The sequence below is a fragment of the Panulirus ornatus genome, chromosome 9 (genome assembly GCF_036320965.1).
Source record: "Panulirus ornatus isolate Po-2019 chromosome 9, ASM3632096v1, whole genome shotgun sequence".
NCBI lineage: Eukaryota > Metazoa > Arthropoda > Malacostraca > Decapoda > Palinuridae > Panulirus > Panulirus ornatus.
Window position 1 is genome coordinate 32,296,512 of NC_092232.1, and position 25,680 is coordinate 32,322,191.

At 41.4% G+C, this 25,680-nt stretch overlaps 1 protein-coding gene across 1 annotated transcript in view; it reads left to right on the forward strand.

Annotated features, from left to right (window-relative positions):
* TTLL12 (Tubulin tyrosine ligase-like 12) overlaps positions 1-25,680 on the forward strand; it is a 262,539-nt gene that overhangs the window by 44,311 nt on the left and 192,548 nt on the right. The window contains exons 3-4 of the mRNA XM_071664989.1: positions 14,400-14,530; positions 16,303-16,490. Coding sequence (XP_071521090.1) covers positions 14,400-14,530; positions 16,303-16,490 — 319 coding nt within the window. The remainder of the gene's footprint in view (positions 1-14,399; positions 14,531-16,302; positions 16,491-25,680) is intronic.

Here is a 25,680-nt window from a genome sequence, read left to right on the forward strand (position 1 = left end):
TATTATATATATATATATATATTTTTGCTTTGTCGCTGTCTCCGCGTTTGCGCGTTGTAGGCGCAAAGAAACAGACGAAAGAAATGGCCCAACCCACCCCCATACACATGTATATACATACGTCCACACACGCAAATATACATACCTACACAGCTTTCCATGGTTTACCCCGGACGCTTCACATGCCTTGATTCAATCCACTGACAGCACGTCAACCCCTGTATACCACATCGCTCCAATTCACTCTATTCCTTGCCCTCCTTTCACCCTCCTGCATGTTCAGGCCCCGATCACACAAAATCCTTTTCACTCCATCTTTCCACCTCCAAATTGGTCTCCCTCTTCTCCTCGTTCCCTCCACCTCCGACACATATATCCTCTTGGTCAATCTTTCCTCACTCATTCTCTTCATGTGCCCAAACCATTTCAAAACACCCTCTTCTGCTCTCTCAACCACGCTCTTTTTATTTCCACACATCTCTCTTACCCTTACGTTACTTACTCGATCAAACCACCTCACACCACACATTGTCCTTAAACATCTCATTTCCAGCACATCCATCCTCCTGCGCACAACTCTATCCATAGCCCACGCCTCGCAACCATACAACATTGTTGGAACCACTATTCCTTCAAACATACCCATTTTTGCTTTCCGAGATAATGTTCTCGACTTCCACACATTTTTCAAGGCTCCCAAAATTTTCGCCCCCTCCCCCACCCTATGATCCACTTCCGCTTCCATGGTTCCATCCGCTGACAGATCCACTCCCAGATATCTAAAACACTTCACTTCCTCCAGTTTTTCTCCATTCAAACTCACCTCCCAATTGACTTGACCCTCAACCCTACTGTACCTAATAACCTTGCTCTTATTCACATTTACTCTTAACTTTCTTCTTCCACACACTTTACCAAACTCCGTCACCAGCTTCTGCAGTTTCTCACATGAATCCGCCACCAGCGCTGTATCATCAGCGAACAACAACTGACTCACTTCCCAAGCTATCTCATCCCCAACAGACTTCATACTTGCCCCTCTTTCCAAGACTCTTGCATTTACCTCCCTAACAACCCCATCCATAAACAAATTAAACAACCATGGAGACATCACACACCCCTGCCGCAAACCTACATTCACTGAGAACCAATCACTTTCCTCTCTTCCTACACGTACACATGCCTTACATCCTCGATAAAAACTTTTCACTGCTTCTAACAACTTGCCTCCCACACCATATATTCTTAATACCTTCCACAGAGGTATATATGTATATATTAATTTATTTTGCTTTGTCGCTGTCTCCCGCGTTTGCGAGGTAGCGCAAAGAAAAAGACGAAAGAAATGGCCCAACCCACCCCCATACACAATGTATATACATACACGTCCACACACGCAAATATACATACCTATACATCTCAATGTACACATATATATACACACACAGACACATACATATATACCCATGCACACAATTCACACTGTCTGCCTTTATTCATTCCCATCGCCACCTCGCCACACATGGAATACCATCCCCCACCCCCTCATGTGTGCGAGGTAGTACTAGGAAAAGACAACAAAGGCCCCATTCGTTCACACTCAGTCTGTAGCTGTCATGCAATAATGCCCGAAACCACAGCTCCCTTTCCACATCCAGGCCCCACACAACTTTCCATGGTGTACCCCAGATGCTTCACATGCCCTGATTCAATCCACTGACTGCACGTCAACCCCGGTATACCACATCGATCCAATTCACTCTATTCCTTGCCCTCCTTTCACCCTTCTGCATGTTCAGGCCCCGATCACTCAAAATCTTTTTCACTCCATCTTTCCACTTCCAATTTGGTCTCCCACTTCTCCTCGTTCCCTCTACCTCCGACACATATATCCTCTTGGTCAATCTTTCCTCACTCATTCTCTCCATGTGCCCAAACCATTTCAAAACACCTTCTTCTGCTCTCTCAACCACGCTCTTTTTATTTCCACACATCTCTCTTACCCTTACATTACTTACTCGATCAAACCACCTCACACCACACACACACACACACACACACACACACACACACATATATATATATATATATATATATATATATATATATATATATATATATATATATATATATATCCCTGGGGATAGGGGAGAAAGAATACTTCCCACGCATTCCTTGCATGTCGTAGATGGCGACTAAAGGGGACGGGAGCGGGGGGCTGGAAACCCTCCCCTCCTTTTTATTTTAACTTTTTAAATAGGGAAACAGAAGAAGGAGTCATGCGGGGAGTGCTCATCCTCCTCGAAGGCTCAGATTGGGGTGTCTAAATGTGTGTGGATGTAACTCAGATGAGAAAAAAGGAGAGATAGGTAGTATGTTTGAGGAAAGGAACCTGGATGTTTTGGCTCTGAGTGAAACGAAGCTCAAGGGTAAAGGGGAAGAGTGGTTTGGGAATGTCTTGGGAGTAAAGTCAGGGGTTAGTGAGAGTACAAGAGCAAGGGAAGGAGTAGCACTACTCCTGAAACAGGAGTTGTGGTAGTATGTGATAAAGTGTAAGAAAGTAAATTATAGATTGATTTGGGTAAAGCTGAAAGTTGATGGAGAGAGATGATGATTATTGGTGCATATGCACCTGGGCATGAGAAGAAAGATCATGAGAGGCAAGTGTTTTGGGAGCAGCTGAATGAGTGTGTTAGTGGTTTTGATGCACAAGACTGGGTTATAGTGATGGGTGATTTGAATGCAAAGGTGAGTAATGTGGCAGTTGAGGGAATAATTGGTATACATGGTGTGTTCAGTGTTGTAAATGGAAATGGTGAAGAGCTTGTAGATTTATGTGCTGAAAAAGGACTGGTGATTGGGAATACCTGGTTTAAAAAGCGAGATATACATAAGTATACGTATGTTAGTAGGAGAGATGGCCAGAGAGCGTTATTGGATTAGGTGTTAATTGATAGGCATGCGAACGAGAGACTTTTGGATGTTAATGTGCTGAGAGGTGCAACTGGAGGGATGTCTGATCATTATCATGTGGAGGCGAAGGTGAAGATTTGTATGGGTTTTCAGAAAAGAAGAGAGAATGTTGGGGTGAAGAGAGTGGTGAGAGTAAGTGAGCTTGGGAAGGAGACTTGTGTGAGGAAGTACTAGGAGAGACTGAGTACAGAATGGAAAAAGGTAAGAACAAAGGAGGTAAGGGGAGTAGAGGAAGAATGGGATGTATTTAGGGAAGCAGTGATGACTTGCACAAAAGTTGCTTGTGGCATGAGAAGTGTGGGAGGTGGGTTGATTAGAAAGGGTAGTGAGTGGTGAGATGAAGAAGTAAGATTATTAGTGAAAGAGAAGAGAGAGGCATTTGTACGCTTTTTGCAGGGAAAAAATGCAATTGAGTGAGAGATGTATAAAAGAAAGAGGCAGGAGGTCAAGAGAAAGGTGCAAGAGGTGAAAAAGAGGCAGATGAGTGTTGGGGTGATAGAGTATCATTAAATTTTAGGGAGAATAAAAAGATGTTGTGGAAGGAGGTAAATAAAGTGCGTAAGACAAGGGAGCAAATGGGAACTTAAGTGAAGGGGGCTAATGGGGAGGTGATAACAAGTAGTGGTGATGTGAGAAGGAGATGGAGTGAGTATTTTGAAGGTTTGTTGAATGTGTTTGATGATAGAGTGGCAGATATAGGGTGTTTTGTTCGAGGTTGTGTGTAAAGTGAGAGGGTTAGGGAAAATGATTTTGTAAACAGAGAAGAGGTAGTAAAAGCTTTGCGGAAGATGAAAGCCGACAAAGCAGCAGGTTTGGATGGTATTGCAGTGGAATTTATCAAAATAGGGGGTGACTATATTGTTGACTGGATGGTAAGATTATTTAATGTATGTATGATTCATGGTGAGGTGCCTGAGGATTGGCGGAATGCTTGCATAGTGCCATTGTACAAAGGCAAAGGGGATAAGAGTGAGTGCTTGAATTACAGAGGTATGCGTTTGTTGAGTATTCCTGGTAAATTATATGGGAGGGTATTGATTGAGAGGGTGAAGGCATGTACAGAGCATCAGATTGGGGAAGAGCAGTGTGGTTTCAGAATTGGTAAAGGATGTGTGGATCAGGTGTTTGCTTTGAAGAATGTTTGTGAGAAATACTTAGAAAAGCAAATGGATTTGTATGTAGCATTTATGGATTTGGAGAAGGCATATGATATAGTTGATAGAGATGCTTTGTGGAAGGTCTTAAGAATATATGATATGGGAGGCAAGTTGTTAGAAGCAGTGAAAAGTTTGTATCGAGGATGTGAGGCATGTGTACGTGTAGGAAGAGAGGAAAGTGGTTGGTTCTCAGTGAATATAGGTTTGCGGAAGGGGTGTGTGATGTTTCCTGGTTGTTTAATTTGTTTATGGATGGGGTTGTTAGGGAGGTGAATGCAAGAGTTTTGGAAAGAGGGGCAAGTATGCAGTTTGTTGTGGATGAGAGAGCTTGGGAAGTGAGCCAGTTGTTGTTCGCTGATGATACAGTGCTGGTGGCTGATTCATGTGAGAAACTGCAGAAGCTGGTGACTGAGTTTGGTAAAGTGTGTGAAAGAAGAAAGTTAAGAGTAACTGTGAAAAAGAGCAAGGTTATTAGGTACAGTAGGGTTGAGGTTCAAGTCAATTGGGAGGTAAGTTTGAATGGAGAAAAACTGGAGGAAGTAAAGTGTTTTAGATATCTGGGAGTGGATGTGGCAGCGGATGGAACCATGGAAGCGGAAATGAGTCATAGCGTGGGGGAGGGGGCGAAAATTCTGGGAGCCTTGAAGAATGTTTGGAAGTCGAGAACATTATCTCGGAAAGCAAAAATGGGTATGTTTGAAGGAATAGTGGTTCCAACAATGTTGTATGGTTCCGAGGCATGGGCTATGGATAGAGTTGTGCGGAGGAGGGTGAATGTGCTGGAAATGAGATGTTTGAGGACAATATGTGGTTTGAGGTGGTTTGATCAAGTAAGTAATGTAAGGGTAAGAGAGATGTGTGGAAATAAAAAGAGTGTTGTTGAGAGAGCAGAAGAGGGTGTTTTGAAATGGTTTGGTCACATGGAGAGAATGAGTGAGGAAAGATTGAGCAAGAGGATATATGTGTCAGAGGTGGAGGGAATGAGGAGAAGTGGGAGACCAAATTGGAGATGGAAAGATGGAGTGAAAAAGATTTTGAGTAATATGGGCCTGAACATGCAGGAGGGTGAAAGGCAGGCAAGGAATAGAGTGAATTGGAATGATGTGGTATACCGGGGTTGACGTGCTGTCAGTGGATTGAATCAGGGCATGTGAATCGTCTGGGGTAAACCATGGAAAGTTGTGTGGGGCCTGGATGTGGAAAGGGAGCTGTGGTTTCGGTGCATTATTACATGACAGCTAGAGACTGAGTGTGAACGAATGGGGCCTCTGTTGTCTTTTCCTAGTGCTACCTCTCACACATGAGGGGAGAGGGGAATGTTATTCCATGTGTGGTGAGGTGGCAATGGGAATAGATAAAGGCAGACAGTATGAATTATGTACTTGTGTATATATGTGTATGTCTGTGTGTGTATATATAAGTGTCCATTGAGATGTATAGGTATGTATATTTGCGTGTGTGGACGTGTATGCATATACATGTGTGTGTGGGTGGGATGGGCCATTCTTTCGTCTGTTTCCTTGCGTTACCTCGCTAACGCAGGAGACAGCGACAAAGCAAAATAAAATAAATGAATGTATATATATATACTTTTATACATCTCTCACTCAATTGCATTTTTTCCCTGCAAAAATCGTCCAAATGCCTCTCTGTTCTCTTTCACTAATAATCTTACTTCTTCATCCCACCACTCACTACCCTTTCTAATCAACCCACCTCCCACGCTTCTCATGCCACAAGCATCTTTTGCGCAATCCTTCACTGATTCCCTAAATACATCCCATTCCTCCCCCACTCCCCTTTCTTTCATTGTTCTCATCTTTTTCCATTCTGTACTCAGTCTCTCCTGGTACTTCCTCACACAAGTCTCCTTCCCAAGCTCGCTTACTCTCACCACCCTCAGTCTCTCCTGGTACTTCCTCACACAAGTCTCCTTCCCAAGCTCGCTTACTCTCACCACCCTCTTCACCCCAACATTCACTCTTCTTTTCTAAAAAACCCATACAAATTTTCACCTTAGCCTCCACAAGATAATGATCAGACATCCCTCCAGTTGCACCTCTCAGCACATTTACATCCAAAAGTCTCTCTTTCGCGCGCTTGTCAATTAACACGTAATCCAATAACGCTCTCTGGCCATCTCTCCTACTTATATACGTATACTTATGTATATCTCGCTTTTTAAACCAGGTATTCCCAATCACCAGTCCTTTTTCAGCACATAAATCTACAAGCTCTTCACCATTTCCAATTACAACACTGAACACCCCATGTATACCAATTATTCCCTCAACTGCCACATTACTCACCTTTGCATTCAAATCACCCATCACTATAACCCGGTCGCGTGCATCAAAACCACTAACACACTCATTCCGCTGCTCCCAAAACACTTGCCTCTCAGGAGGTCAAGAGAAAGGTGCAAGAGGTGAAAGAGAGGGCAAATGAGAGATGGGGTGAGAGAGTATCATTAAATTTTAGGGAGAATAAAAAGATGTTCTGGAAGGAGGTAAATAAAGTGCGTAAGACAACGGAGCAAATGGGAACTTCAGTGAAGGGCACTAATGGGGAGGTGATAACAAGTAGTGGTGATGTGAGAAGGAGATGGAGTGAGTATTTTGAAGGTTTGTTGAATGTGTTTGATGATAGAGTGGCAGATATAGGGTGTCTTGGTCGAGGTGGTGTGCAAAGTGAGAGGGTTAGGGAAAATGATTTTGTAAACAGAGAAGAGGTAGCAAAAGCTTTGCGGAAGATGAAAGCCGGCAAGGCAGCAGGTTTGGATGGTATTGCAGTGGACTTTATTAAAAAAGGGGGTGACTGTCTTGTTGACTGGTTGGTAAGGTTATTTAATGTATGTATGACTCATGGTGAGGTGCCTGAGGATTGGCGGAATGTGTGCATAGTGAAATTGTACAACGGCAAAGGGGATAAGAGTGAGTGCTCAAATTACAGAGGTATAAGTTTGTTGAGTATTCCTGGGAAATTATATGGGAGGGTATTGATTGAGAGGGTGAAGGCATGTACAGAGCATCAGTTTGGGGAAGAGCAGTGTGGTTTCAGAAGTGGTAGAGGATGTGTGGATCAGGTGTTTGCTTTGAAGAATGTATGTGAGAAATACTTAGAAAAGCAAATGGATTTGTATGTAGCATTTATGGATCTGGAGAAGGCATATGATAGAGTTGATTGAGATGCTCTGTGGAAGATATTAAGAATATATGGTGTGGGAGGCAAGTTGTTAGAAGCAGTGAAAAGTTTGTATCGAGGATGTAAGGCATGTGTACGTGTAGGAAGAGAGGAAAGTGATTGGTTCTCAGTGAATGTAGGTTTGCGGCAGGGGTGTGTGATGTCTCCATGGTTGTTTAATTTGTTTATGGATGGGGTTGTTAGGGAGGTGAATGCAAGAGTTTTGGAAAGAGGGGCAAGTATGAAGTCTGTTGTGGATGAGAGAGCTTGGGAAGTGAGTCAATTGTTGTTCGCTGATGATACAGCGCTGGTGGCTGATTCATGTGAGAAACTGCAGAAGCTGGTGACTGAGTTTGGTAAAGTGTGTGAAAGAAGAAAGTTAAGAGTAAATGTGAATAAGAGCAAGGTTATTAGGTGCAGTAGGGTTGAGGGTCAAGTCAATTGGGAGGTAAGTTTGAATGGAGAAAAACTGGAAGAAGTAAAGTGTTTTAGATATCTGGGAGTGGATCTGGCAGCGGATGGAACCATGGAAGCGGAAGTGAATCGTAGGGTGGGGGAGGGGGCAAAAATCCTGGGAGCATTGAAGAGTGTGTGGAAGTCAAGAACATTATCTCGGAAAGCAAAAATGGGTATGTTTGAAGGAATAGTGGTTCCAACAATGTTGTATGGTTGCGAGGTGTGGGCTATGGATAGAGTTGTGCGCAGGAAGGTGGATGTGTTGGAAATGAGATGTTTGAAGACAATGTGTGGAAATAAAAAGAGCGTGGTTGAGAGAGCAGAAGAGGGTGTTTTGAAATGGTTTGGGCACATGGAGAGAATGAGTGAGGAAAGATTGACCAAGAGGATATATGTGTTGGAGGTGGAGGGAACGAGGAGAAGTGGGAGACCAAATTGGCGGTGGAAAGATGGAGTGAAAAAGATTTTGTGTGATCTGGGCCTGAACATGCAGGAGGGTGAAAGGCGGGCAAGGAGTAGAGTGAATTGGATCCATGTGGTATACCGGGGTTGACATGCTGTCAGTGGATTGATTCAGGGCATGTGAAGCGTCTGGGGTAAACCATGGAAAGTTGTGTGGGGCCTGGATGTGGAAAGGGAGCTGTGGTTTCGGGCATTATTGCATGACAGCTGGAGACTGAGTGTAAACGAATGGGGCCTTTGTTATCTTTTCCTAGTGCTACCTCGCACACATGAGGGGGGAGGGGGATGGTATTCCATGTGTGGCGAGGTGGCGATGGGAATGAATAAAGACAGACAGTGTGAATTGTGTGCATGGGTATATATGTATGTGTCTGTGTGTGTATGTATATGTGTACTTTGAGATGTATAGGTATGTATATTTGCGTGTGTGGACGTGTGTGTATATACATGTGTATGGGGGTGGGTTGGGGCAATTCTTTCTTCTGTTTCCTTGCGCTACCTCGCAAATGCGGGAGACAGCGATAAAGCAAAATAAATATATCATATATATATACATACGGGAGCGGCGGGCTGGAAATCCTCCCCTCTCATTTTCAATTTTCCAAAAGAAGGAACAGAGAAGGGGGCCAAGTGAAGATATTCCCTCAAAGGCTCAGTCCTGTGTTCTTAACGCTACCTCACTAACGTGGGAAATAGCGAATAGTATGGAAAAAAAAATATATATTTATTTATTTTGCCCATACACATACATATGGATATATACATATACATGTATGCATCCATATACATACACGTACACAGACATATATATCTATACACATGTACCTATTCATACTTGCTTGCCTTCAATCCATTCCCGGCACCAACGTGCCCCACAGGAAATACCATCCCTGCCTACCGCTTCACTGAAGTAGTGCTGGGAAAACAAAAAAAGGCTACATTCGTTCTTACTGAGTCTAACTGTCATGTGCAATGCACTGAAACCACAGCTCCCTATCCACATCCAGGCCCCACAGACCTTTCCATTGTTTACCCCAAAAGTTTCACATGCCCTGTTTCAGTCCATTCACAGCACCGACCCTAGTATACCCCATCTTTCCAGTTCACTCTGTTCCTTGCATGCCTCACTCTCTTCTTATGTTCTGGGTTCGATCACTTAAAATCTTCTTTCCATTCTTCCACCTCCAGTTTCGGTCTGCTTCTTCTTGTTCCCTCTACCTTTGACATATATGTCCACTTTCTCAACCTTTCCTCATTCATTCTCGCCATATGTCCAAACCACTTCAACACACCTTTTTTTGCTATCTCAACCACACATGTTTTATTATTCCACACATCTCATACCCTTTCATTACTGACTCAATCAAACCATGTCACACCACATATTGTCCTCAAACATCTCATTTCCAACACATCCACCCTCCTCCGTACAAGCCCATGCCTCGCAACCATATAATATTGTTGGAACTACTATTCCTTCAAACATACCCATTTTTGCTCTCAGATAACATTCTCTCTTTTCATACATTCTTCATTGCTCCCAGAACCTTCACCCCCTCCCCACCCTGTGACTCACATCCACTTCCATGGTTCCATTCGCTGCAAAGTTCATTCCCAGATATCTAAAACACTTCACTTTCCCAGTTTTTTTCATTCAAACTTACATCCCAGCTAACTTGTTCCTCAACCCTGTTGAACCTAATAACCTTGCTCTTATTCACATTTACTCTCAACTTTCTCCTTTCACACACTTTTCCAAACTCAGTCACCAACTTGTGCAGTTTTGTCCTTGAATCAGCCACCAGTGCTGTATCATCGGCGAACAACAACTGACTTACTTCCCAGGCCCTCTCATCAACAGACTGCATACCGGCCCATCTCTCCAAGTCTCTTGCATTTACCTCCCTAACCATCCCATTCACAAACAAATTAATCAACCATGGAGACACCACACACACCTGCTGCAGACCAACCTTCACTGGGAACCAGTTGCTTTCCTCTCTTCCTAATCGTATACATGCGTTACATCTTTGATAAAAACTTTTCAATACTTCTATCAGTTCACCTTCCACATCATATCTCTTAAGACCTTCCATAAAGCGCCCTCTCCTTACGTCAGTTTGTGTTGTGACAATAGGTGCATCTTTCACCATTGTGCCCCATCATTATTTCTGAAAGTCCCTTCATCTCTTCCAAGTTTCATCCTTTGGTACAAGCATCCAGCCAGATGTTATTATTCATTTATTATACTTAGTACCAGGAGAGACTGAGTGCAGAATGGAAAAAGGTGAGAGCAAAGGATGTAAGGGGAGTGGGGGAGAAATGGGATGTATTTAGGGAAGCAGTGATGACTTGTGCAAAAGATGCTTGTGGCATGATAAAGATGGGAAGTGGGCAGATTAGAAAGGATAGTGAGTGATGGGATGAAAAAGTAAGATTATTAGTGAGAGAGAAGAGAGAGGCATTTGGACAATTTTTGCAGTGAAATAGTGCAAATGATTGGGAGATGTATAAAAGAATGAGGCAGGAGGTCAAGAGAAAGGTGTAAGAAGTGAAAAAGAGGGCAAATGAGAGTTGGGATGAGAGATTATCATTAAATTTTAGGGAGAATAAAAAGATGTTTTGGAAGGAGGTAAATAAAGTGCGTAAGACAAGAGAACAAATGGGAACATCGGTGAAGGGGGCTAATGGGGAGGTAATAACGAGTAGTGGTGATATGAGAAGGAGATGGAGTGAGTATTTTGAAGGTTTGTTGAATGTGTTAGATAATAGAGTGGCTGATATAGGGTGTTTTGGTCGAGGTGGTGTGCGAAGTGAGAGGGTCAGAAAGAATGATTTGGTAAACAGAGAAGAGGTAATGAAAGCTTTGCGGAAGATGAAAGCCGGCAAAGCGGCGGGTTTGGATGGTATTGCAGTGGAATTTATTAAAGAAGGGGTGACTGTATTGTTGACTGGTTGGTGAGGATATTCACTGTATATATGGCTAATGGTGAAGTGCCTTAGGATTGGCGGAGTGCATGCATAGTGCCATTGTACAAAGGCAAAGGGGATAAAGGTTAGTGTTCAGATTACAGAGGTATAAGTTTGTTGAGTATTCATGGGTCATTGTATGGTAGGGTGTTGATTGAGAAGGTGAAGGCATGTACAGAGCATCAGATTGGGGAAGAGCGGTGTGGTTTCAGAAGTGATAGAGAATGTGTGGATCAGGTTTTTGCTTTGATGAATGTGTGTGAGAAATACTTAGAAAAACAAATGGATTTGTATGTAGCATTTATGGATCTGGAGAAGGCATATGATAGAGTTGATAGAGATGCTCTGTGGAGGGTATTAAGAGTATATGGTGTGGGAGGCAAGTCGCTAGAAGCAGTGAAAAGTTTTTATCGAGGATGTAAGGCATGTGTATGAGTAGGAAGATAGGAAAGTGAGTGGTTCTCAGTAAATGTTGGTTTATGGCAGGGGTGTGTGATGTCTCCATGGTTGTTTAATTTGTTTATGGATGGGGTTGTTAGGGAGGTGAATGCAAGAGTTTTGGAGAGGGGCAAGTATGCAGTCTGTTGTGGATGAGAGAGCTTGGGAAGTGAGTTAGTTGTTGTTCACTGATGATACAGGGCTTATGGCTGATTCGGGTTAGAAATTGCAGAAGCTGGTGACTGAGTTTGGTAAGGTGTGTGAAAGAAGAAAGCTGAGAGTAAATGTGAATAAGAGCAAGGTTATTAGGTATAGTAGGGTTGAGGGTCAAGTCAATTGGGAGGTAAATTTAAATGGAGAAAAACTGGAGGAAGTGACGTGTTTTAGATTTCTGGGAGTAGATCTGGCAGTGGATGGAACCATGGAAGCAGAAGTGAGTCACAGGGTGGGGGAGGGGGGGCGAAAGTTCTAGGAGCATTGAAGAATGTGTGGAAGGCGAGAACATTATCTCAGAAAGCAAAAATGGGTATGTTTGAAGGAATAGTGGTTCCAACAATGTCTTGTGGTTGTGAGGCATGGGCTATAGATAGGGTTGTGCGGAGGAAAGTGGATGTGCTGGAAATGAGACGTTTGAGGACAGTATATGGTGTGAGTTGGTTTGATGGAGTAAGTAATGAATGGGTAAGACAGATGTATGGTAATAAAAAGAGTGTGGTTGAGAGAGCAGAAGAGGGTGTTTTGAAATGGTTTGGTTACATGGAGAGAATGTGTGGAAAGATTGACAAAGAGGATATATGAGTCAGAGGTGGAGGGAATGAGGAGAAGTGGGAGACCAAATTGGAGGTGGAAGGATGGAGTGAAAAAGATTCTAAGCGATCAGGGTCTGAACATGCAGGAGGGTGAAAAGCCTGCAAGGAATAGAGTAAATTGGAACGATGTGGTATACTGGGGTTGACGTGCTGTCAATGGGTTGAATCAGGGCATGTGAAGCATCTGGGGTAAACCATGGAAAGTTTTGTGGGGCCTGGATGTGGAAAGGGCCATGTGGTTTCGGTGCATTATACATGACAGCTAGAGACTGAGTATGAACGAATTTAGCCTATGTTGTCTTTTCCTATTGCTACCTTGCGTGCATGTGGGGGAAGGGGGGTGTCATTTCATGTGTGGCGGGGTGGCGACAGGAATGAATAAAGGCAGGAAGTAGGAATTATGTAAATGTGTATATATGTATATATCTGTGTTTGTATATATATGTATGTGTTGAAATGTATAGGTATGTATGTGCGTGTGTGGACGTGTATATATATACATGTGTATGTGGGTGGGTTGGACCATTCTTTCGTCTGTTTCCTTGCACTGCCTTGCTAGTGTGGGAGACAAAGTATGATGATAATAAAAAAAAATAGTTGCTGTACACGTCCACACTTAATGCCTTCATCCATTCCCATCGCCACATGAAATGGCACCCCCCCTTCCCTCACGCGCCTGTGAGGTAGTGCTAGGCAAGGACAACAAAGGCCACATTCGTTCACAGTCAGACTCTAGCTGTCATAGTGTAATGCACTGAAACCATAGCTCCCTCTCCACATCCAGGCCCCACAAAACTTTCCATGGTTTACCCCAGACGCTTCACGTGCCTTGGTTTAATCCATGGGCAGCAAGTCGACCCCGGTTTCCCTCATCATTCCAATTCACTCTATTCCTTGTACGCCTTTCACCCTCCTTTATTATTCAGGCCCCAATCGCTCAAAGTCTTTTTCACTCCATCCTTCCACTTCCAGTTTGGTTTCCCTCTTCTCCTCATTCCCTCCACCTCTGATGCATATATCCTCTTTGTCAACCTTTTTCTCACTCATTCTTTCTGTGTGACCAAACCATTTCAATACACCCTCTTCTGCTCTCTCCACCACACTCTTTTTATTACCACACATCTCTCTTACCCTTTCATTACTTACTTGATCAAACATTTCATTTCCAACACATCCACCCTCCTCCACACAACCCTATCTATATCCCATGCCTTGCAATCATATAACATTGTTGGAACCACTATTCCTTCAAACATACCCATTTTTGTTCTCTGAGATAACGTTCTCACCTTTCACACAGTCTTCAATGCTCCCAGAACCTTCGCCCCTTCCCCCACCCTGTGACTCACTTTCGCTTCCATGGTTCCATCCACTGCCAAATCCACTCCCAGATATCTAAAACACTTCACATCCTTCAATTTTTTTCTCCATTTAAACTTACCTCCCAATTGATTTGTCCTTCAACCCTACTGAACCTAATAACCTTGCTCTTATTTGCATTTTGTCTCAGCTTTCTTCTTTCACACACTTTACCAAACTCAGTCACCAACTTCTGCAGTTTCTCACCTGAATCAGCCACCAGTGCTGTATCATCAGTGAACAACAACTGGCTCTCTTCCCTAACCCTCTCATCTGCAACAGACTGCATACTTGCCCCTCTCTCCAAATCTCCTGCTTTCACCCCCCTAACCACCCCATCCGTAAACAAATTAAACAACCATGGAGACATCATGCACCATTGCTGCTAACCGACATTCACTGGAAACCGTTCACTTTCCTCTCTTCCTACTCGTACACCTACCTTACATCCTTGATAAAAACTTTTCACTGCTTCTAGCAACTTACCTCCCACTCCATATACTCTTGATACCTTCCTGCCAGATGTATATTATATATTTATGATTAGTGACAAATGTGTTGCAGCTACAGCATTATGGATATTATTTTGCAGATTTATGATGCTGGGGAAACTTTTCAACTCTGCCAGTTATCATATGGTGATGGAGAAAATGACCAAGGAAATCCAATGTGGCAGGTCATTGTAATTAAACCAGAGGGAATCAAGGCCAGTGATCCAGGAAGGTATGCTGATTTATAAATATACAGTAACTGAAATGTAAGATTTTGATTCTAATATGAATATTTTCTGCTCTAGACAGTTCTGAAAGTGTGCATACCAGTTAATCTTATTCAATCAAAGCAGTTTAACCCAGGTATGGAAAAACACAGCTATCTTAAAAATGTTCTCTCATCAGCCAGTCAGTTATGGCCCAACATTATACTGAACAGTTTTGAACACATCCACCCAACTGGTTTCTCTTAGTAAGCATTCTGGATGCTGGGTGCCTTGAAAAATCTTATGCATAGGTTTCATATGGTCAAGTAGTAGAACCTTTTCATGATAATGAAATATGTATTTATAAAGTAGTATGTTCTTCCTTTCTTTCATACTTGTACACCATTTCCTGCATTGTCAAGGTAGCACCAAGAACAGACAAAGAAAAAATCCCATTTGCTCACATCCTTTCTATATCTCTCATGTAAAGCACCGAAACTACAGCCCCTTCTCCATAACCTGGTTTCACCTTTCTATTGTTTCCCCTGGCTGCTTCATATGCCCTGGTTCTGTTCATTGACAGCACATCGCTTCCTCTATATCACATCACTCCAATTCACTCTATTCTGTGCATGCCTTTCACCCTTCCACAAGTGCAGGCCTCATGCACTATTAATCTTTTTCACTCCATCCTTCCATCTTCCCTTTCTTTTTGGTATGGTCTTCCCTTTCTTTTCCTTTCCACTTTTGACACATAATCCTGTTGGTAAACCTATCCTCACTTATGCTTCGTATGTGTCCAAACAAGAGTACATTATTAGTTTATGTATACATTACACATTTGGAACACTGGCTCATTCATAACATATTGTTTGCGTCTCCACAGAAGTCTTCAGTCAGTCTTTTAACCCAAGACAGACGAGTGCAGGTCACACCCTCCAGTCACCTTGAATAGGTAGTCTTTCCCACTGAGCAAAATACCAGCCATCTTAGGCATCACATGCAACACATACGTGACATTCACTCCACACACCAGTAGCATCATGACAAAAATTGTAAACTAAGTGCCATCAGAACACTCATTGGCACCAGATTTGAACAAGAGAAAAGAATCTTCCTCTATAAGCAATTTGTCCTGTCTTCTCTGAACTGTTTCACTTACCTGGTCTTCCACCCTCTCTTCAGGAAAAATAGCAAAGCTGCAAGCCACACAAAATAATGCAGTTAGAACAGTGATTGGCAGCTTAGCAGTAAATGCCTACACAATGAAACAAAGATCCTCCCAATACAGTCCCAATTCTGTGCAACGGTAGTAGACCCATCCCTTCCAAATCACTCCTCAACTATAATTTCCTCTGTCAGCTTGAGTATTAGTATTGAGTGCTTTCTTGAAATAGGGAGAAACTGATCAGCTAGAGGACACAACAAAAACTAAATGAGAGAGGAATCAGAGATAAATGAAGAATTGATGGTGTATTAATAGAGTAGGAGGCAAATTAAACATGTAACTGAATAAAAAGAATGCAGGTAATACTGAAATGTTCAAAATATTGCATGTTCAAAATATTGCTGATAGAAAACAGAGTTTAAGAGATGTACCCCAAGGAGTGCAAAACTCCCTTTCATATGCATAAGGTAATCACATATATCTAGTACTTCACATCTATACTGTGCAGTATAAAGTTGATGTACTTTGTTGTCTTTTCCTCATCAACCAAACTTGAACGTACATATACATTTAATGCTGTGTATGAATTACTCCTGTATTGCTTGATTGATATTTATATTACTTTTACAGTATATTCCTTATTGACCATGCTTGGACATACAGAGGAAATGAAGCAAGAGAATACTTAACTGAAGTTCCTGGATTAGTTGAGAGAATGGTGGCTCTCATGGATGTTCCAAATGAAAATAATGATCGAGAGCAGTTAATAGAAAGGGTACTTCAAGAAATGTGGAAGTTCAATGGAACTTACAGCCTTGGTAAGTCTGAGAAAGTGTTTTTTTTAGACATAAGGATTCTGTTATGTATTTAGTTATTCATCTTTTATCCCATATTCCAATTTGTAGAAAGGCAAATCATGGAGGACTTTTCTGAAACACTGTGTTTACTGTACATCCCTGAATATACATCCAAACTGAGATCACAATTTTTTCATAATCCCATGCTTAGTCTTTTCATTTTATGTATAGTGTTCTCTAGAACTCATTCAGCTTAGGTTACTTAGGTACTGTATATCCTTTCAGCAATTTTTTCTTTTACACAGTCTCTCACATACAAGAAAACCTTTTAGTACTCCATCTTTTGTACTGAGCATTTGATTTTATCGTGTGTGTGATTTTTGGGTACTTTGAGTATCTCGTGAGGTTAGGTTCCTCAATTGCCCTAATGAACCACAGTTATGAGAGACATATAAAGATAAGGAATATAGCATCCAGTAACAAAAACACTGCAGGCCCCAGGTTGAAGTGACTGAAGATCTATTGCTCTATTCATATTAACATTCTGTTTTCATCTTCTCTGTGTCAGTTTTTGATATCCTACAATGAATTTTGCAATTCATGGCACTTTTTTTTAGTATGTCTTGCTGCTATTTATTGTACTTCCTGGAGTTGTTGTTATCACATAAAGAAAATTTGCACTACACCTATGTGTAGTATGTTATCAGAATGCCTCAGTTATCAAATAGATTGCAAAGTGAGGAATTGTGGTTTGAAAATGAAGAAATTTAGAAAATACTGAGAAAATTTGGTTCTGATGATGATAAAAACAACTTATGATGATAAAAAAAACTTTGATATCATTGCTTGCTATCCCTTTTTATTAAGCAACAGTGATGATTTTAGTGAATGATAATGAAAGTGTTCAAATTCCTGATTTGGCTTTGGCTGAATTTCCCACAGCCTGATAAGAGCCATGAATTAGGAATAAAGCAATTAAAATAGAAGTACCATGTGTGAGAAAAATAACACAGAAAATAAGAATAACAAAAGTTATAACAATGTCAGATTATGACAATGTGATTGTTTCAAGCTATGACTCTACTGACAGGTTGAATGAATTACCCTGGGCTTTCCCTGGGGTGATGGTAGTGTGTGTTGACCTCTTTTTAACCAGCCAGGGCATATCAAACCTCTGTGGTAGAGTTAAATTGCAATGTCACTCAGTTTCTCCCTATCAAAAACTCATTCTCAGTTGGCAGCAGAGTTTTAAGGCGGGGAGGCATGAAACAAATACAGTACTGAACAAGGCTGCAAACAAATTTAGTATTTGGGATATTTTTTGTGGTGACACCTGGCATGGGCAAGTACGTCCAATCAAGGCCATCTTAGGTGAAAGAAAAGAGTTAAAGGGAAAAAAAGGAAAAATTAATCTGGGCTCCACAAGTGTTTGTTTACCTGACTCTTAGAAGAAAGGTATATGAGGAGGACAAGACAGAAGAAGAAAGTTAATTTCATAGCTTAACTGTTCAAGGGAAGAAGTAGGTATCATGGTAGCCAGTCCTTGAGTGGCTAGAGTCTACACAGAAGCTGTGGGTAGTAGCAACCAAATGGATACAGCAGGTGCAAACTTTTGGGATGAGGACACCTGACAATGTAAATGAAGAATGGCCAAAATAATGCCTGTAGAATAGAGGGAGCTGCAACATCACAGGGTATAGAAAGGGAAGGTTGAAGAGATGATACCAGAAGAATTAATAAGATGGAAAGCTTTTGATTCCTCTCTAGTTAATAGAGAGGTGGAGGATGAACTCCTCTAGATGTGTGAACAGTATTCCACACTTGGGCAGATAAAACCCCTGTAGATGTGAAACAGCTGGTCACAAGAAAAATGATTGTGGCATTTTTACAATCTCCCAGGATAGAATGGTGTGGAAATTGAACAGAGGGAAATAAATGATTCTTAGATAAAGGGAGAAATTGCATTTAGCACTATTAGATTTTACAAGGTTGTTGGTTCCCCAGTCTGAAATTTTGCACAGGCCTGAATTGAGAGAGGGAAATATGATTAGTGCAAGAAAGAGAATGAGAGTTAAAGGAAGAAGGAAAGGAAAAGTGAGTTGAAGTATGCAAAGTGGAATCATCAGCATAAGTGATTAGGGGTAGAGACATAGAAGAGAGATCATTTATTGGGAGAATGAAAATAGGTGATGGAACAGAACCCTAGGGAACACCAGTATTGAAAGGACAGGTGGGGGGAAGTCACTTTATTGATGACTACTGCAATGGAGTGGTCTAAGAGGAAATTGAGCACTAGAGAGCAGAGAAAAGCATTAAAATCCAAGGAAGAGAGTTTAGAAAGCAAAGAAACATTGGAGATGTTGAGAACTATGACAAAAGTTTCACCAAAATCCTTGAGAGAGTAGGAATATAGGTGAGTTACATAGGAGGGAAGATCTCTAGTAGACCTAGCACTGCAAAATCCATACTGGTGATCTGAAAGAATGGATTAGGATTCTATGTTTGAGAAAAAGAGAGTTTGGAGATAGCAGAGGTGAGACCAGTGGGGCTATAGTTGTAGGGGTTGGAGTGGTTTCCTGGGGACAGCAGAGGTGAGATCAGTGGGGCTATTGTTGTGGGGGTTGGAGTGGTCTCCTTCTCAGGGATTGGCTGCACCATGGTATGCTTCCAAATGGAAGGAAAAGTCTGGGTTTTGAGACTGAGGCAAAATAGGCCAGCAAGAATTGCCAGCTTAGAGGCACGCTCTCCTAGAATGTGAGGAAGTATGCAATCCAAGCCACACACCTTGTCCACCTGGATCTGGGAGAGTACCTGAAAGACACTCTGCAAGGAGAAAATAGGAGATGGCATAAGTTACAAGGGAAGAGAGGGGGCTGGGGGATTGGAATGCAAATCATCCAAAATTTATTTTGAGGAAAACATTTTCATTTATTAAACATTTTCACTTGATAGTGGTGATGTTTTCATAAGATTTACCATCTGATTTATTAGATGAAGAGGAATCAGTCAAGAAATATATAAAAAACATTTAAAAGCAAAGATTTTTTTTTTTTTTTTATACTTTGTCGCTGTCTCCCGCGTTTTTTGCGAGGTAGCGCAAAGCAAAGATAGCATTACAAATTTATAGTTATTGTAAATATATACACATTATTGGGAACATGCATCTCACCACACTTGCTTTGTAGTGGTGATGGTGTTATGACATTTATTAGCATATTAGCAATTGTGAGGTAAGTTTGAACGGAGAAGAACTGGAGGAAGTAAAGTGTTTTAGATATCTGGGAGTGGATCTGGCAGCGGATGGAACCATGGAAGCAGAAGTGGATCATAGGGTGGGGGAGGGGGTGAAAATTCTGGGAGCTTTGAAGAATGTGTGGAAGTCGAGAACATTATCTCGGAAAGCAAAAATGGGTATGTTTGAAGGAATAGTGGTTCCAACAATGTTGTATGATTGCGAGGCGTGGGCTATGGATAGAGTTGTGCGCAGGAGGATGGATGTGCTGGAAATGAGATGTTTGAGGACGATGTGTGGTGTGAGGTGGTTTGATCGAGTAAGTAACGTAAGGGTAAGAGAGATGTGTGGAAATAAAAAGAGCGTGGTTTAGAGAGCAGAAGAGGGTGTTTTGAAGTGGTTTGGGCACATGGAGAGAATGAGTGAGGAAAGATTGACCAAGAGGATATATGTGTCGGAGGTGGAGGGAACGAGGAGAAGTGTGAGACCAAATTGGAGGTGGAAAGATGGAGTGAAAAAGATTTTGTGTGATCGGGGCCTGAACATGCAGGAGGGTGAAAGGAGGGCAAGGAATAGAGTGAATTGGATCGATGTGGTATACCGGGGTTGACGTGCTGTCAGTGGATTGAATCAGGGCATGTGAAGCGTCTGGGGTAAACCATGGAAAGCTGTGTAGGTATGTATATTTGCGTGTGTGGACATATGTATATACATGTGTATGGGGGTGGTTTGGGCCATTTCTTTCATCTGTTTCCTTGCGCTACCTCGCAAACGTGGGAGACAACAACAAAGCAAAAAAAAAAAAATGTATAGTATGTTACAGAGCAGTCATTTAAGGACAATTTTATTTTGAAAAGGTGTAAGGCCAAAATCAGGTTCATAACTTGATTACTTAAAGATTTATGCACTAGTAGTAATGATTCAAAACAATAAACTCACTTTGTAATGGTAGCACAGGTACACCAATCTTGGTTCCAACACCTTACTGGATTAACCATTTTGTTGGACCAACTGTGGGTATTTAATAATGATTCATCAGCACACCTATAACCCTTTAATTATACATCTTCCATGTGTCTAAAATATACCGTGGACTGCCAGAAATTTAAATTAGACAAATATTAAATGTTTAAGCTCCCAAATATGGTAAGTCTGTCCTTAAATTGTTTGAATCATGTGGGGTCTTCGTGTTCTGTTGTTAGTGTTTTCCTGGGTGTCCATCACCAGAATACTGTAGTTTCGTCTGCATTACACACCTGCTCAGGACTGAGATGCTCCTCAGCTACGAGTTTCGCAAATTCGTCCACATACTCAGCAGCTCCTTCGTGGTTTGCAGATAGCTTTTCTCCGCACACTTTATTTATGGAAATTCCATGACACTTCTTGAATCTTTGAAGCCATCCTTCACTGTAGTCACACTCATGTTGTATTTTAAGTTCTTTATGGAACAACTAAGCCTGATCCATTGCCATGCTGCCTGACAAGTCCACTCCATCACTCTGACACTGTCAAAACCATTTCATCATCTCTTGATTGTGCTCAGTACTCTTACCATCTTTCATAGTTTTTCTAATCGTCATTTGCTTCTTGGAATCGATGTCTGCATAGAATTTCAACATTTTCTCCCTTTTCTTCTTTGTATCATGAACAGTTGATGATCCAATACTGTAGATGTCACGCAGTTACACACCGAAACACCACGGTCCATTTTTTTCAACAGTTCTACTTTATCTTGGATCGATGTGGACTGGTGTTTATGTTTTACACCACGACTGACACTCTCATATGTCTTAGAAGCCATAGCTAGGGTTAGATTTAAGTAAAGTAAGCTAAGAATCTCACAGAATTGTGTTATCACCACCAGCAAGTGCAGTGTAAAGAATGTAAATAAGTGCGCCCTACACACGACGCCATCTGTGGCTGCCCAGTAAACTAGTCTGGTTGCTGCAGTAATTTCAAGTTCCCTCACACAATTTTGTCCAGGCTAAAGGGGGTGCCAAACCATCAGTTGCCAGAAAATCAGTGGTCCCTGTACTTGTATGACATTTATTGTTTGATGTACATTATATTATAGAGCAATAATGTACAAAGAAATGCATGTATAAGGAAGTGTAAGACCATAAGGTGTGTCACAAAGCAGTATTTATTGTAAAGTTTTACACACTAATGATTGCACACATCTCAACAAATTTGTTTTGCAGTGGTGAATGTTATATTGACTAGATTTTGTACTATACATTATGTTAAAGAGCAGTCATTTTTTATCAAATGTGTATGAAAGAATGGAAGACAAAATCACCATTGCAAATAGAAGATTATCATAAATATATATGCACTAGTGATAGCACTCATTTCAGTAAAATAGTTTCATGGTTTTGGCATTGTAATGTTTAATAGTTGATGTACATGATTTTATAGAAAAATAATTTAAATACAAAATCTATAAAAAGGAAAACCCAAAATCATTGTCATAGATTGATAATTTTCATAAACATGTATGCACTAGCGGTGGCATGCATCTCAACAAACTTGCTTTCTAATATTGATGTTTTAATTATATAGTGTTACACCGCATATTGTTCTCAAACATTTCATTTCCAAGACATCCACCCTCCTCTGTACAACCCTATCTGTAGCCCATTCCTTGCAACCATATAATATTGTTGGAACTACTATTCCTTCCAACATACCCAGTTTTGCTCTCTGAGATAACATTCTCTCCTTCCACACATTCTTCATTGCTCCCAGAACCATCACCCCTTCCCCCATCCTGTGACTTACCTCCATTTCTATGGTTCCGTTCACTGCCAGATCCACTCCCAGTTATCGACACTTCTCTTCCTCCAATTTTTCTCCAAACTTACATCCCAATAAACATGTCTCTCAACCCTGCTGAACCTAATAACCTTGCTCTTATTCACATTTACTCCTAACTTTCTCCTTTCACACACTTTTCCAAACACAGTCATCAACTTCTGCAGTTTCTCACTCGAATCAGCCACTCGTTGAGAAAGGGGATATGTGTGTCAGAAGTGGAGGGAACAAGGAGAACCAGGATGAGAGGGTTTCGGTAGTGATTTTGTTGTTGTTCACTGACTATTCAGCACTGTTGGCTGATTTGAGTGTATAGTTGCAGAAATTGGTGACTGAATTTGGAAGAGTGTGTGAAAGGTGAATATTTAGAGTGAATGTGAATAATAGCATGGTTATTATGTTCAACAGGTTTGAGGGACAATTTTGTTTGGATGTGAAATTGAATGAAGAAAAATTGGAGGAAATGAAGTATTTTAGATATCTGGAAGAGGACTTGGCAGCGAATGGAACCATGGTAGTGGAAGTGAGGTTTTGGATGGGGGAGAGGGTGAAGTTTTTGGGATCACTGAAGAATGTGTGGAAAGAAAGGTTATCTGGTAAGGCAAAAATGTCTTTGTTTCAAGGCATAGTGGTTCCAACATTGTCATATAGTTGCAAGGCATTGGCTATAGATAGGGTTGTAGGGAGGAGAGATGATGTGTTGTACATGAATTGTTCGAGGACATTATTTGGTGTGACGTACTTTGATCAAGTAGATAATGGAAGGTTAAGGGAGATTATTTATTTATTTTATTTTTTTTTTATTATACTAAACCGTTGTTTCCTGCGTTAGCAAGGTAGTGGAAGGAAACAGATGAGGCATGGCCCTACCCATCAACATATACATGTATATACATATATGCCTACACATGCACATAAACATACATATACATTTTAATATATACATTCATACATATACATATACATATATATATATACACACATGTACATATTCGTACTTGCTGCCTTCATCCATTTCTGTCGCCAACCCACCACACACAAAATAGCACACACACACACACACACACACACACACACACACACACACACACCCCTTCCAGCAAGTCATTGCCAGGAAAAGACAAAAAAGGCCACTTTCATTCACACTCAGTCTTTAGCTGTCATGAGTAATGCACTGACACCACAGCTCCCTTTCCACATCCAGGCCCCACAGACCTTTCCATGGTTTACCCCAGATGCTTCACATGCCCTGGTTCAATCCATTGACAGCACATCAACCCCGCTATACCACATTGTTCCAATTCATTATTCCTAGTCCTCTGTTCACCCTCCTGTATGTTCAGGCCCTGATCGCTCAAAATCATTTTCACTCCATCCTTCCACCTCCATTTTGTTCTCCCACTTCTCCTTCTTCCCTCCACCTCTGACACATATATCCTCTTTGTCAATCTTTCCTCACTCATTCTCTCCATGTGTCCGAACCATTTCAACACACCCTCTTGTCAATCTTTCCTCACTCATTCTCTCCATTGTCCAAACCATTTCAACACACCCTCTTCTACTCTCTCAAACACACACATTTTATTATCACACATCTCTCTTACCCTTTCATTACTTACTCGATCAAACCACCTCACACCACATATTGTCCTCAAACATATCATTTCCAACACATCCACCCTCCTCAGCACAACCCTATCTATAGTCCATGCCTCACAACCATATAACATTGTTGGACCCACTATTCCTTCAAACGTACCCATTTTTGCTTTCTGAGATAGCATTCTCGCCTTCCACACAGTCTTCAACGCTCCCAGAACCTTTGCTCCCTCCCCAACCCTGATTCACTTCCGCTTCCGTTGTTCCATCCATTGCTAAGTCCACTCCGAGATACCTAAAACACTTCATTTTCTCCAGTTAAGAGAGATGTGTGGTAATGAAATATGTGTTGAGGGAGCAGAAGAGGGTGTTTTGAAATTATTTGAGTATATGGTAAGAATGAGTGAGGAAAGGTTGAGAAAGAGGATATGTGTCTCAGAAGTGAAGGGAACCTGGGTATGCAGGAAACCAAATTGGAGATGGAAGGATGAAGTGCAAAATATTTTGAATGATCAAGGCTTGAATATGCAGGAGGGTGAAAGAAGTAGGTGAGGAAGAATTTTACCTCCATATTCACTGTGTACCATAGAGACATATAAAAGGGATGGGAGAATTGGGGCTGGGGGACCCCCCCCTTCTTTATATATATCAAATTTTAAAAGAAGGAGCAGAAGAATTAGGCAGGTGGGGAGTGCTCATCCTCTTTGAAAGCTCGGGCTGGGGTGTCTACATGTGTATGGATGTAACTAAGACGAGAAGAAAGGAGGGAAAGGTAGTATGTTTGAGGAAAGAAACCTCAATTTTCTGGCTCTGAATGAAACAAAGCTCAAAGGGGAAGAGTAGTTTGGAGATGTTGTTGGAAGTAAAGTCATGGGCTGGTGAGAGACCAAGATCTAAGGAAGGAGTAGCACTACTCTTGAAGTGGGAGTTGTGGGAGTGTGTGATAGAATGTTAGGAAATAAATTCTAGATTGATGATAGAAATGAAAGAGGATGGCAAGAGATGGGTGATTATTAGTGCTTATAGGCTTGGCTATAAGAAGAAAGATTATGATAGGCAAGAGTTTTGGGAGTAGCTGAATGAGAGTATCTGTAGCTTTGATGTAAGAGACTGGATATTGATGATAGGAGATTTTAATGTGTAGGTGTAATGTTGCAGTTGAGGGAATATTTGGGACACATGAGGTATTCAGTGTTATGAATAGAAATGGTGAACAGCTCATGGAATTGTTGAAGAAGGACTGGTGGTTGGAAATACCTGGTTTGAAAAGAGGAATATACACAAGTCTACATATGTGAGTAGGAGAGATGGTCAACGAGCTTTATTAGATTACATATTAATTGATAGGCATGCAAATGATAGACTTTGGATGTAAATGTGCTGAGAGGGGCATCTGGTGGGATGTCTTGACCACTGTCTTGTGAAGGTAAGGGTGAAGATTTGTAGAGGTTTTTGAAAAAGAGGAAATAATGTCAGTAGGAGTAAGTGAGCTTGGAAATGATACTTGTGTGAAGAACTGCCAGGAGATATTGGATGTATAATGGCAAAAGGTGAGAGTGAATGAAG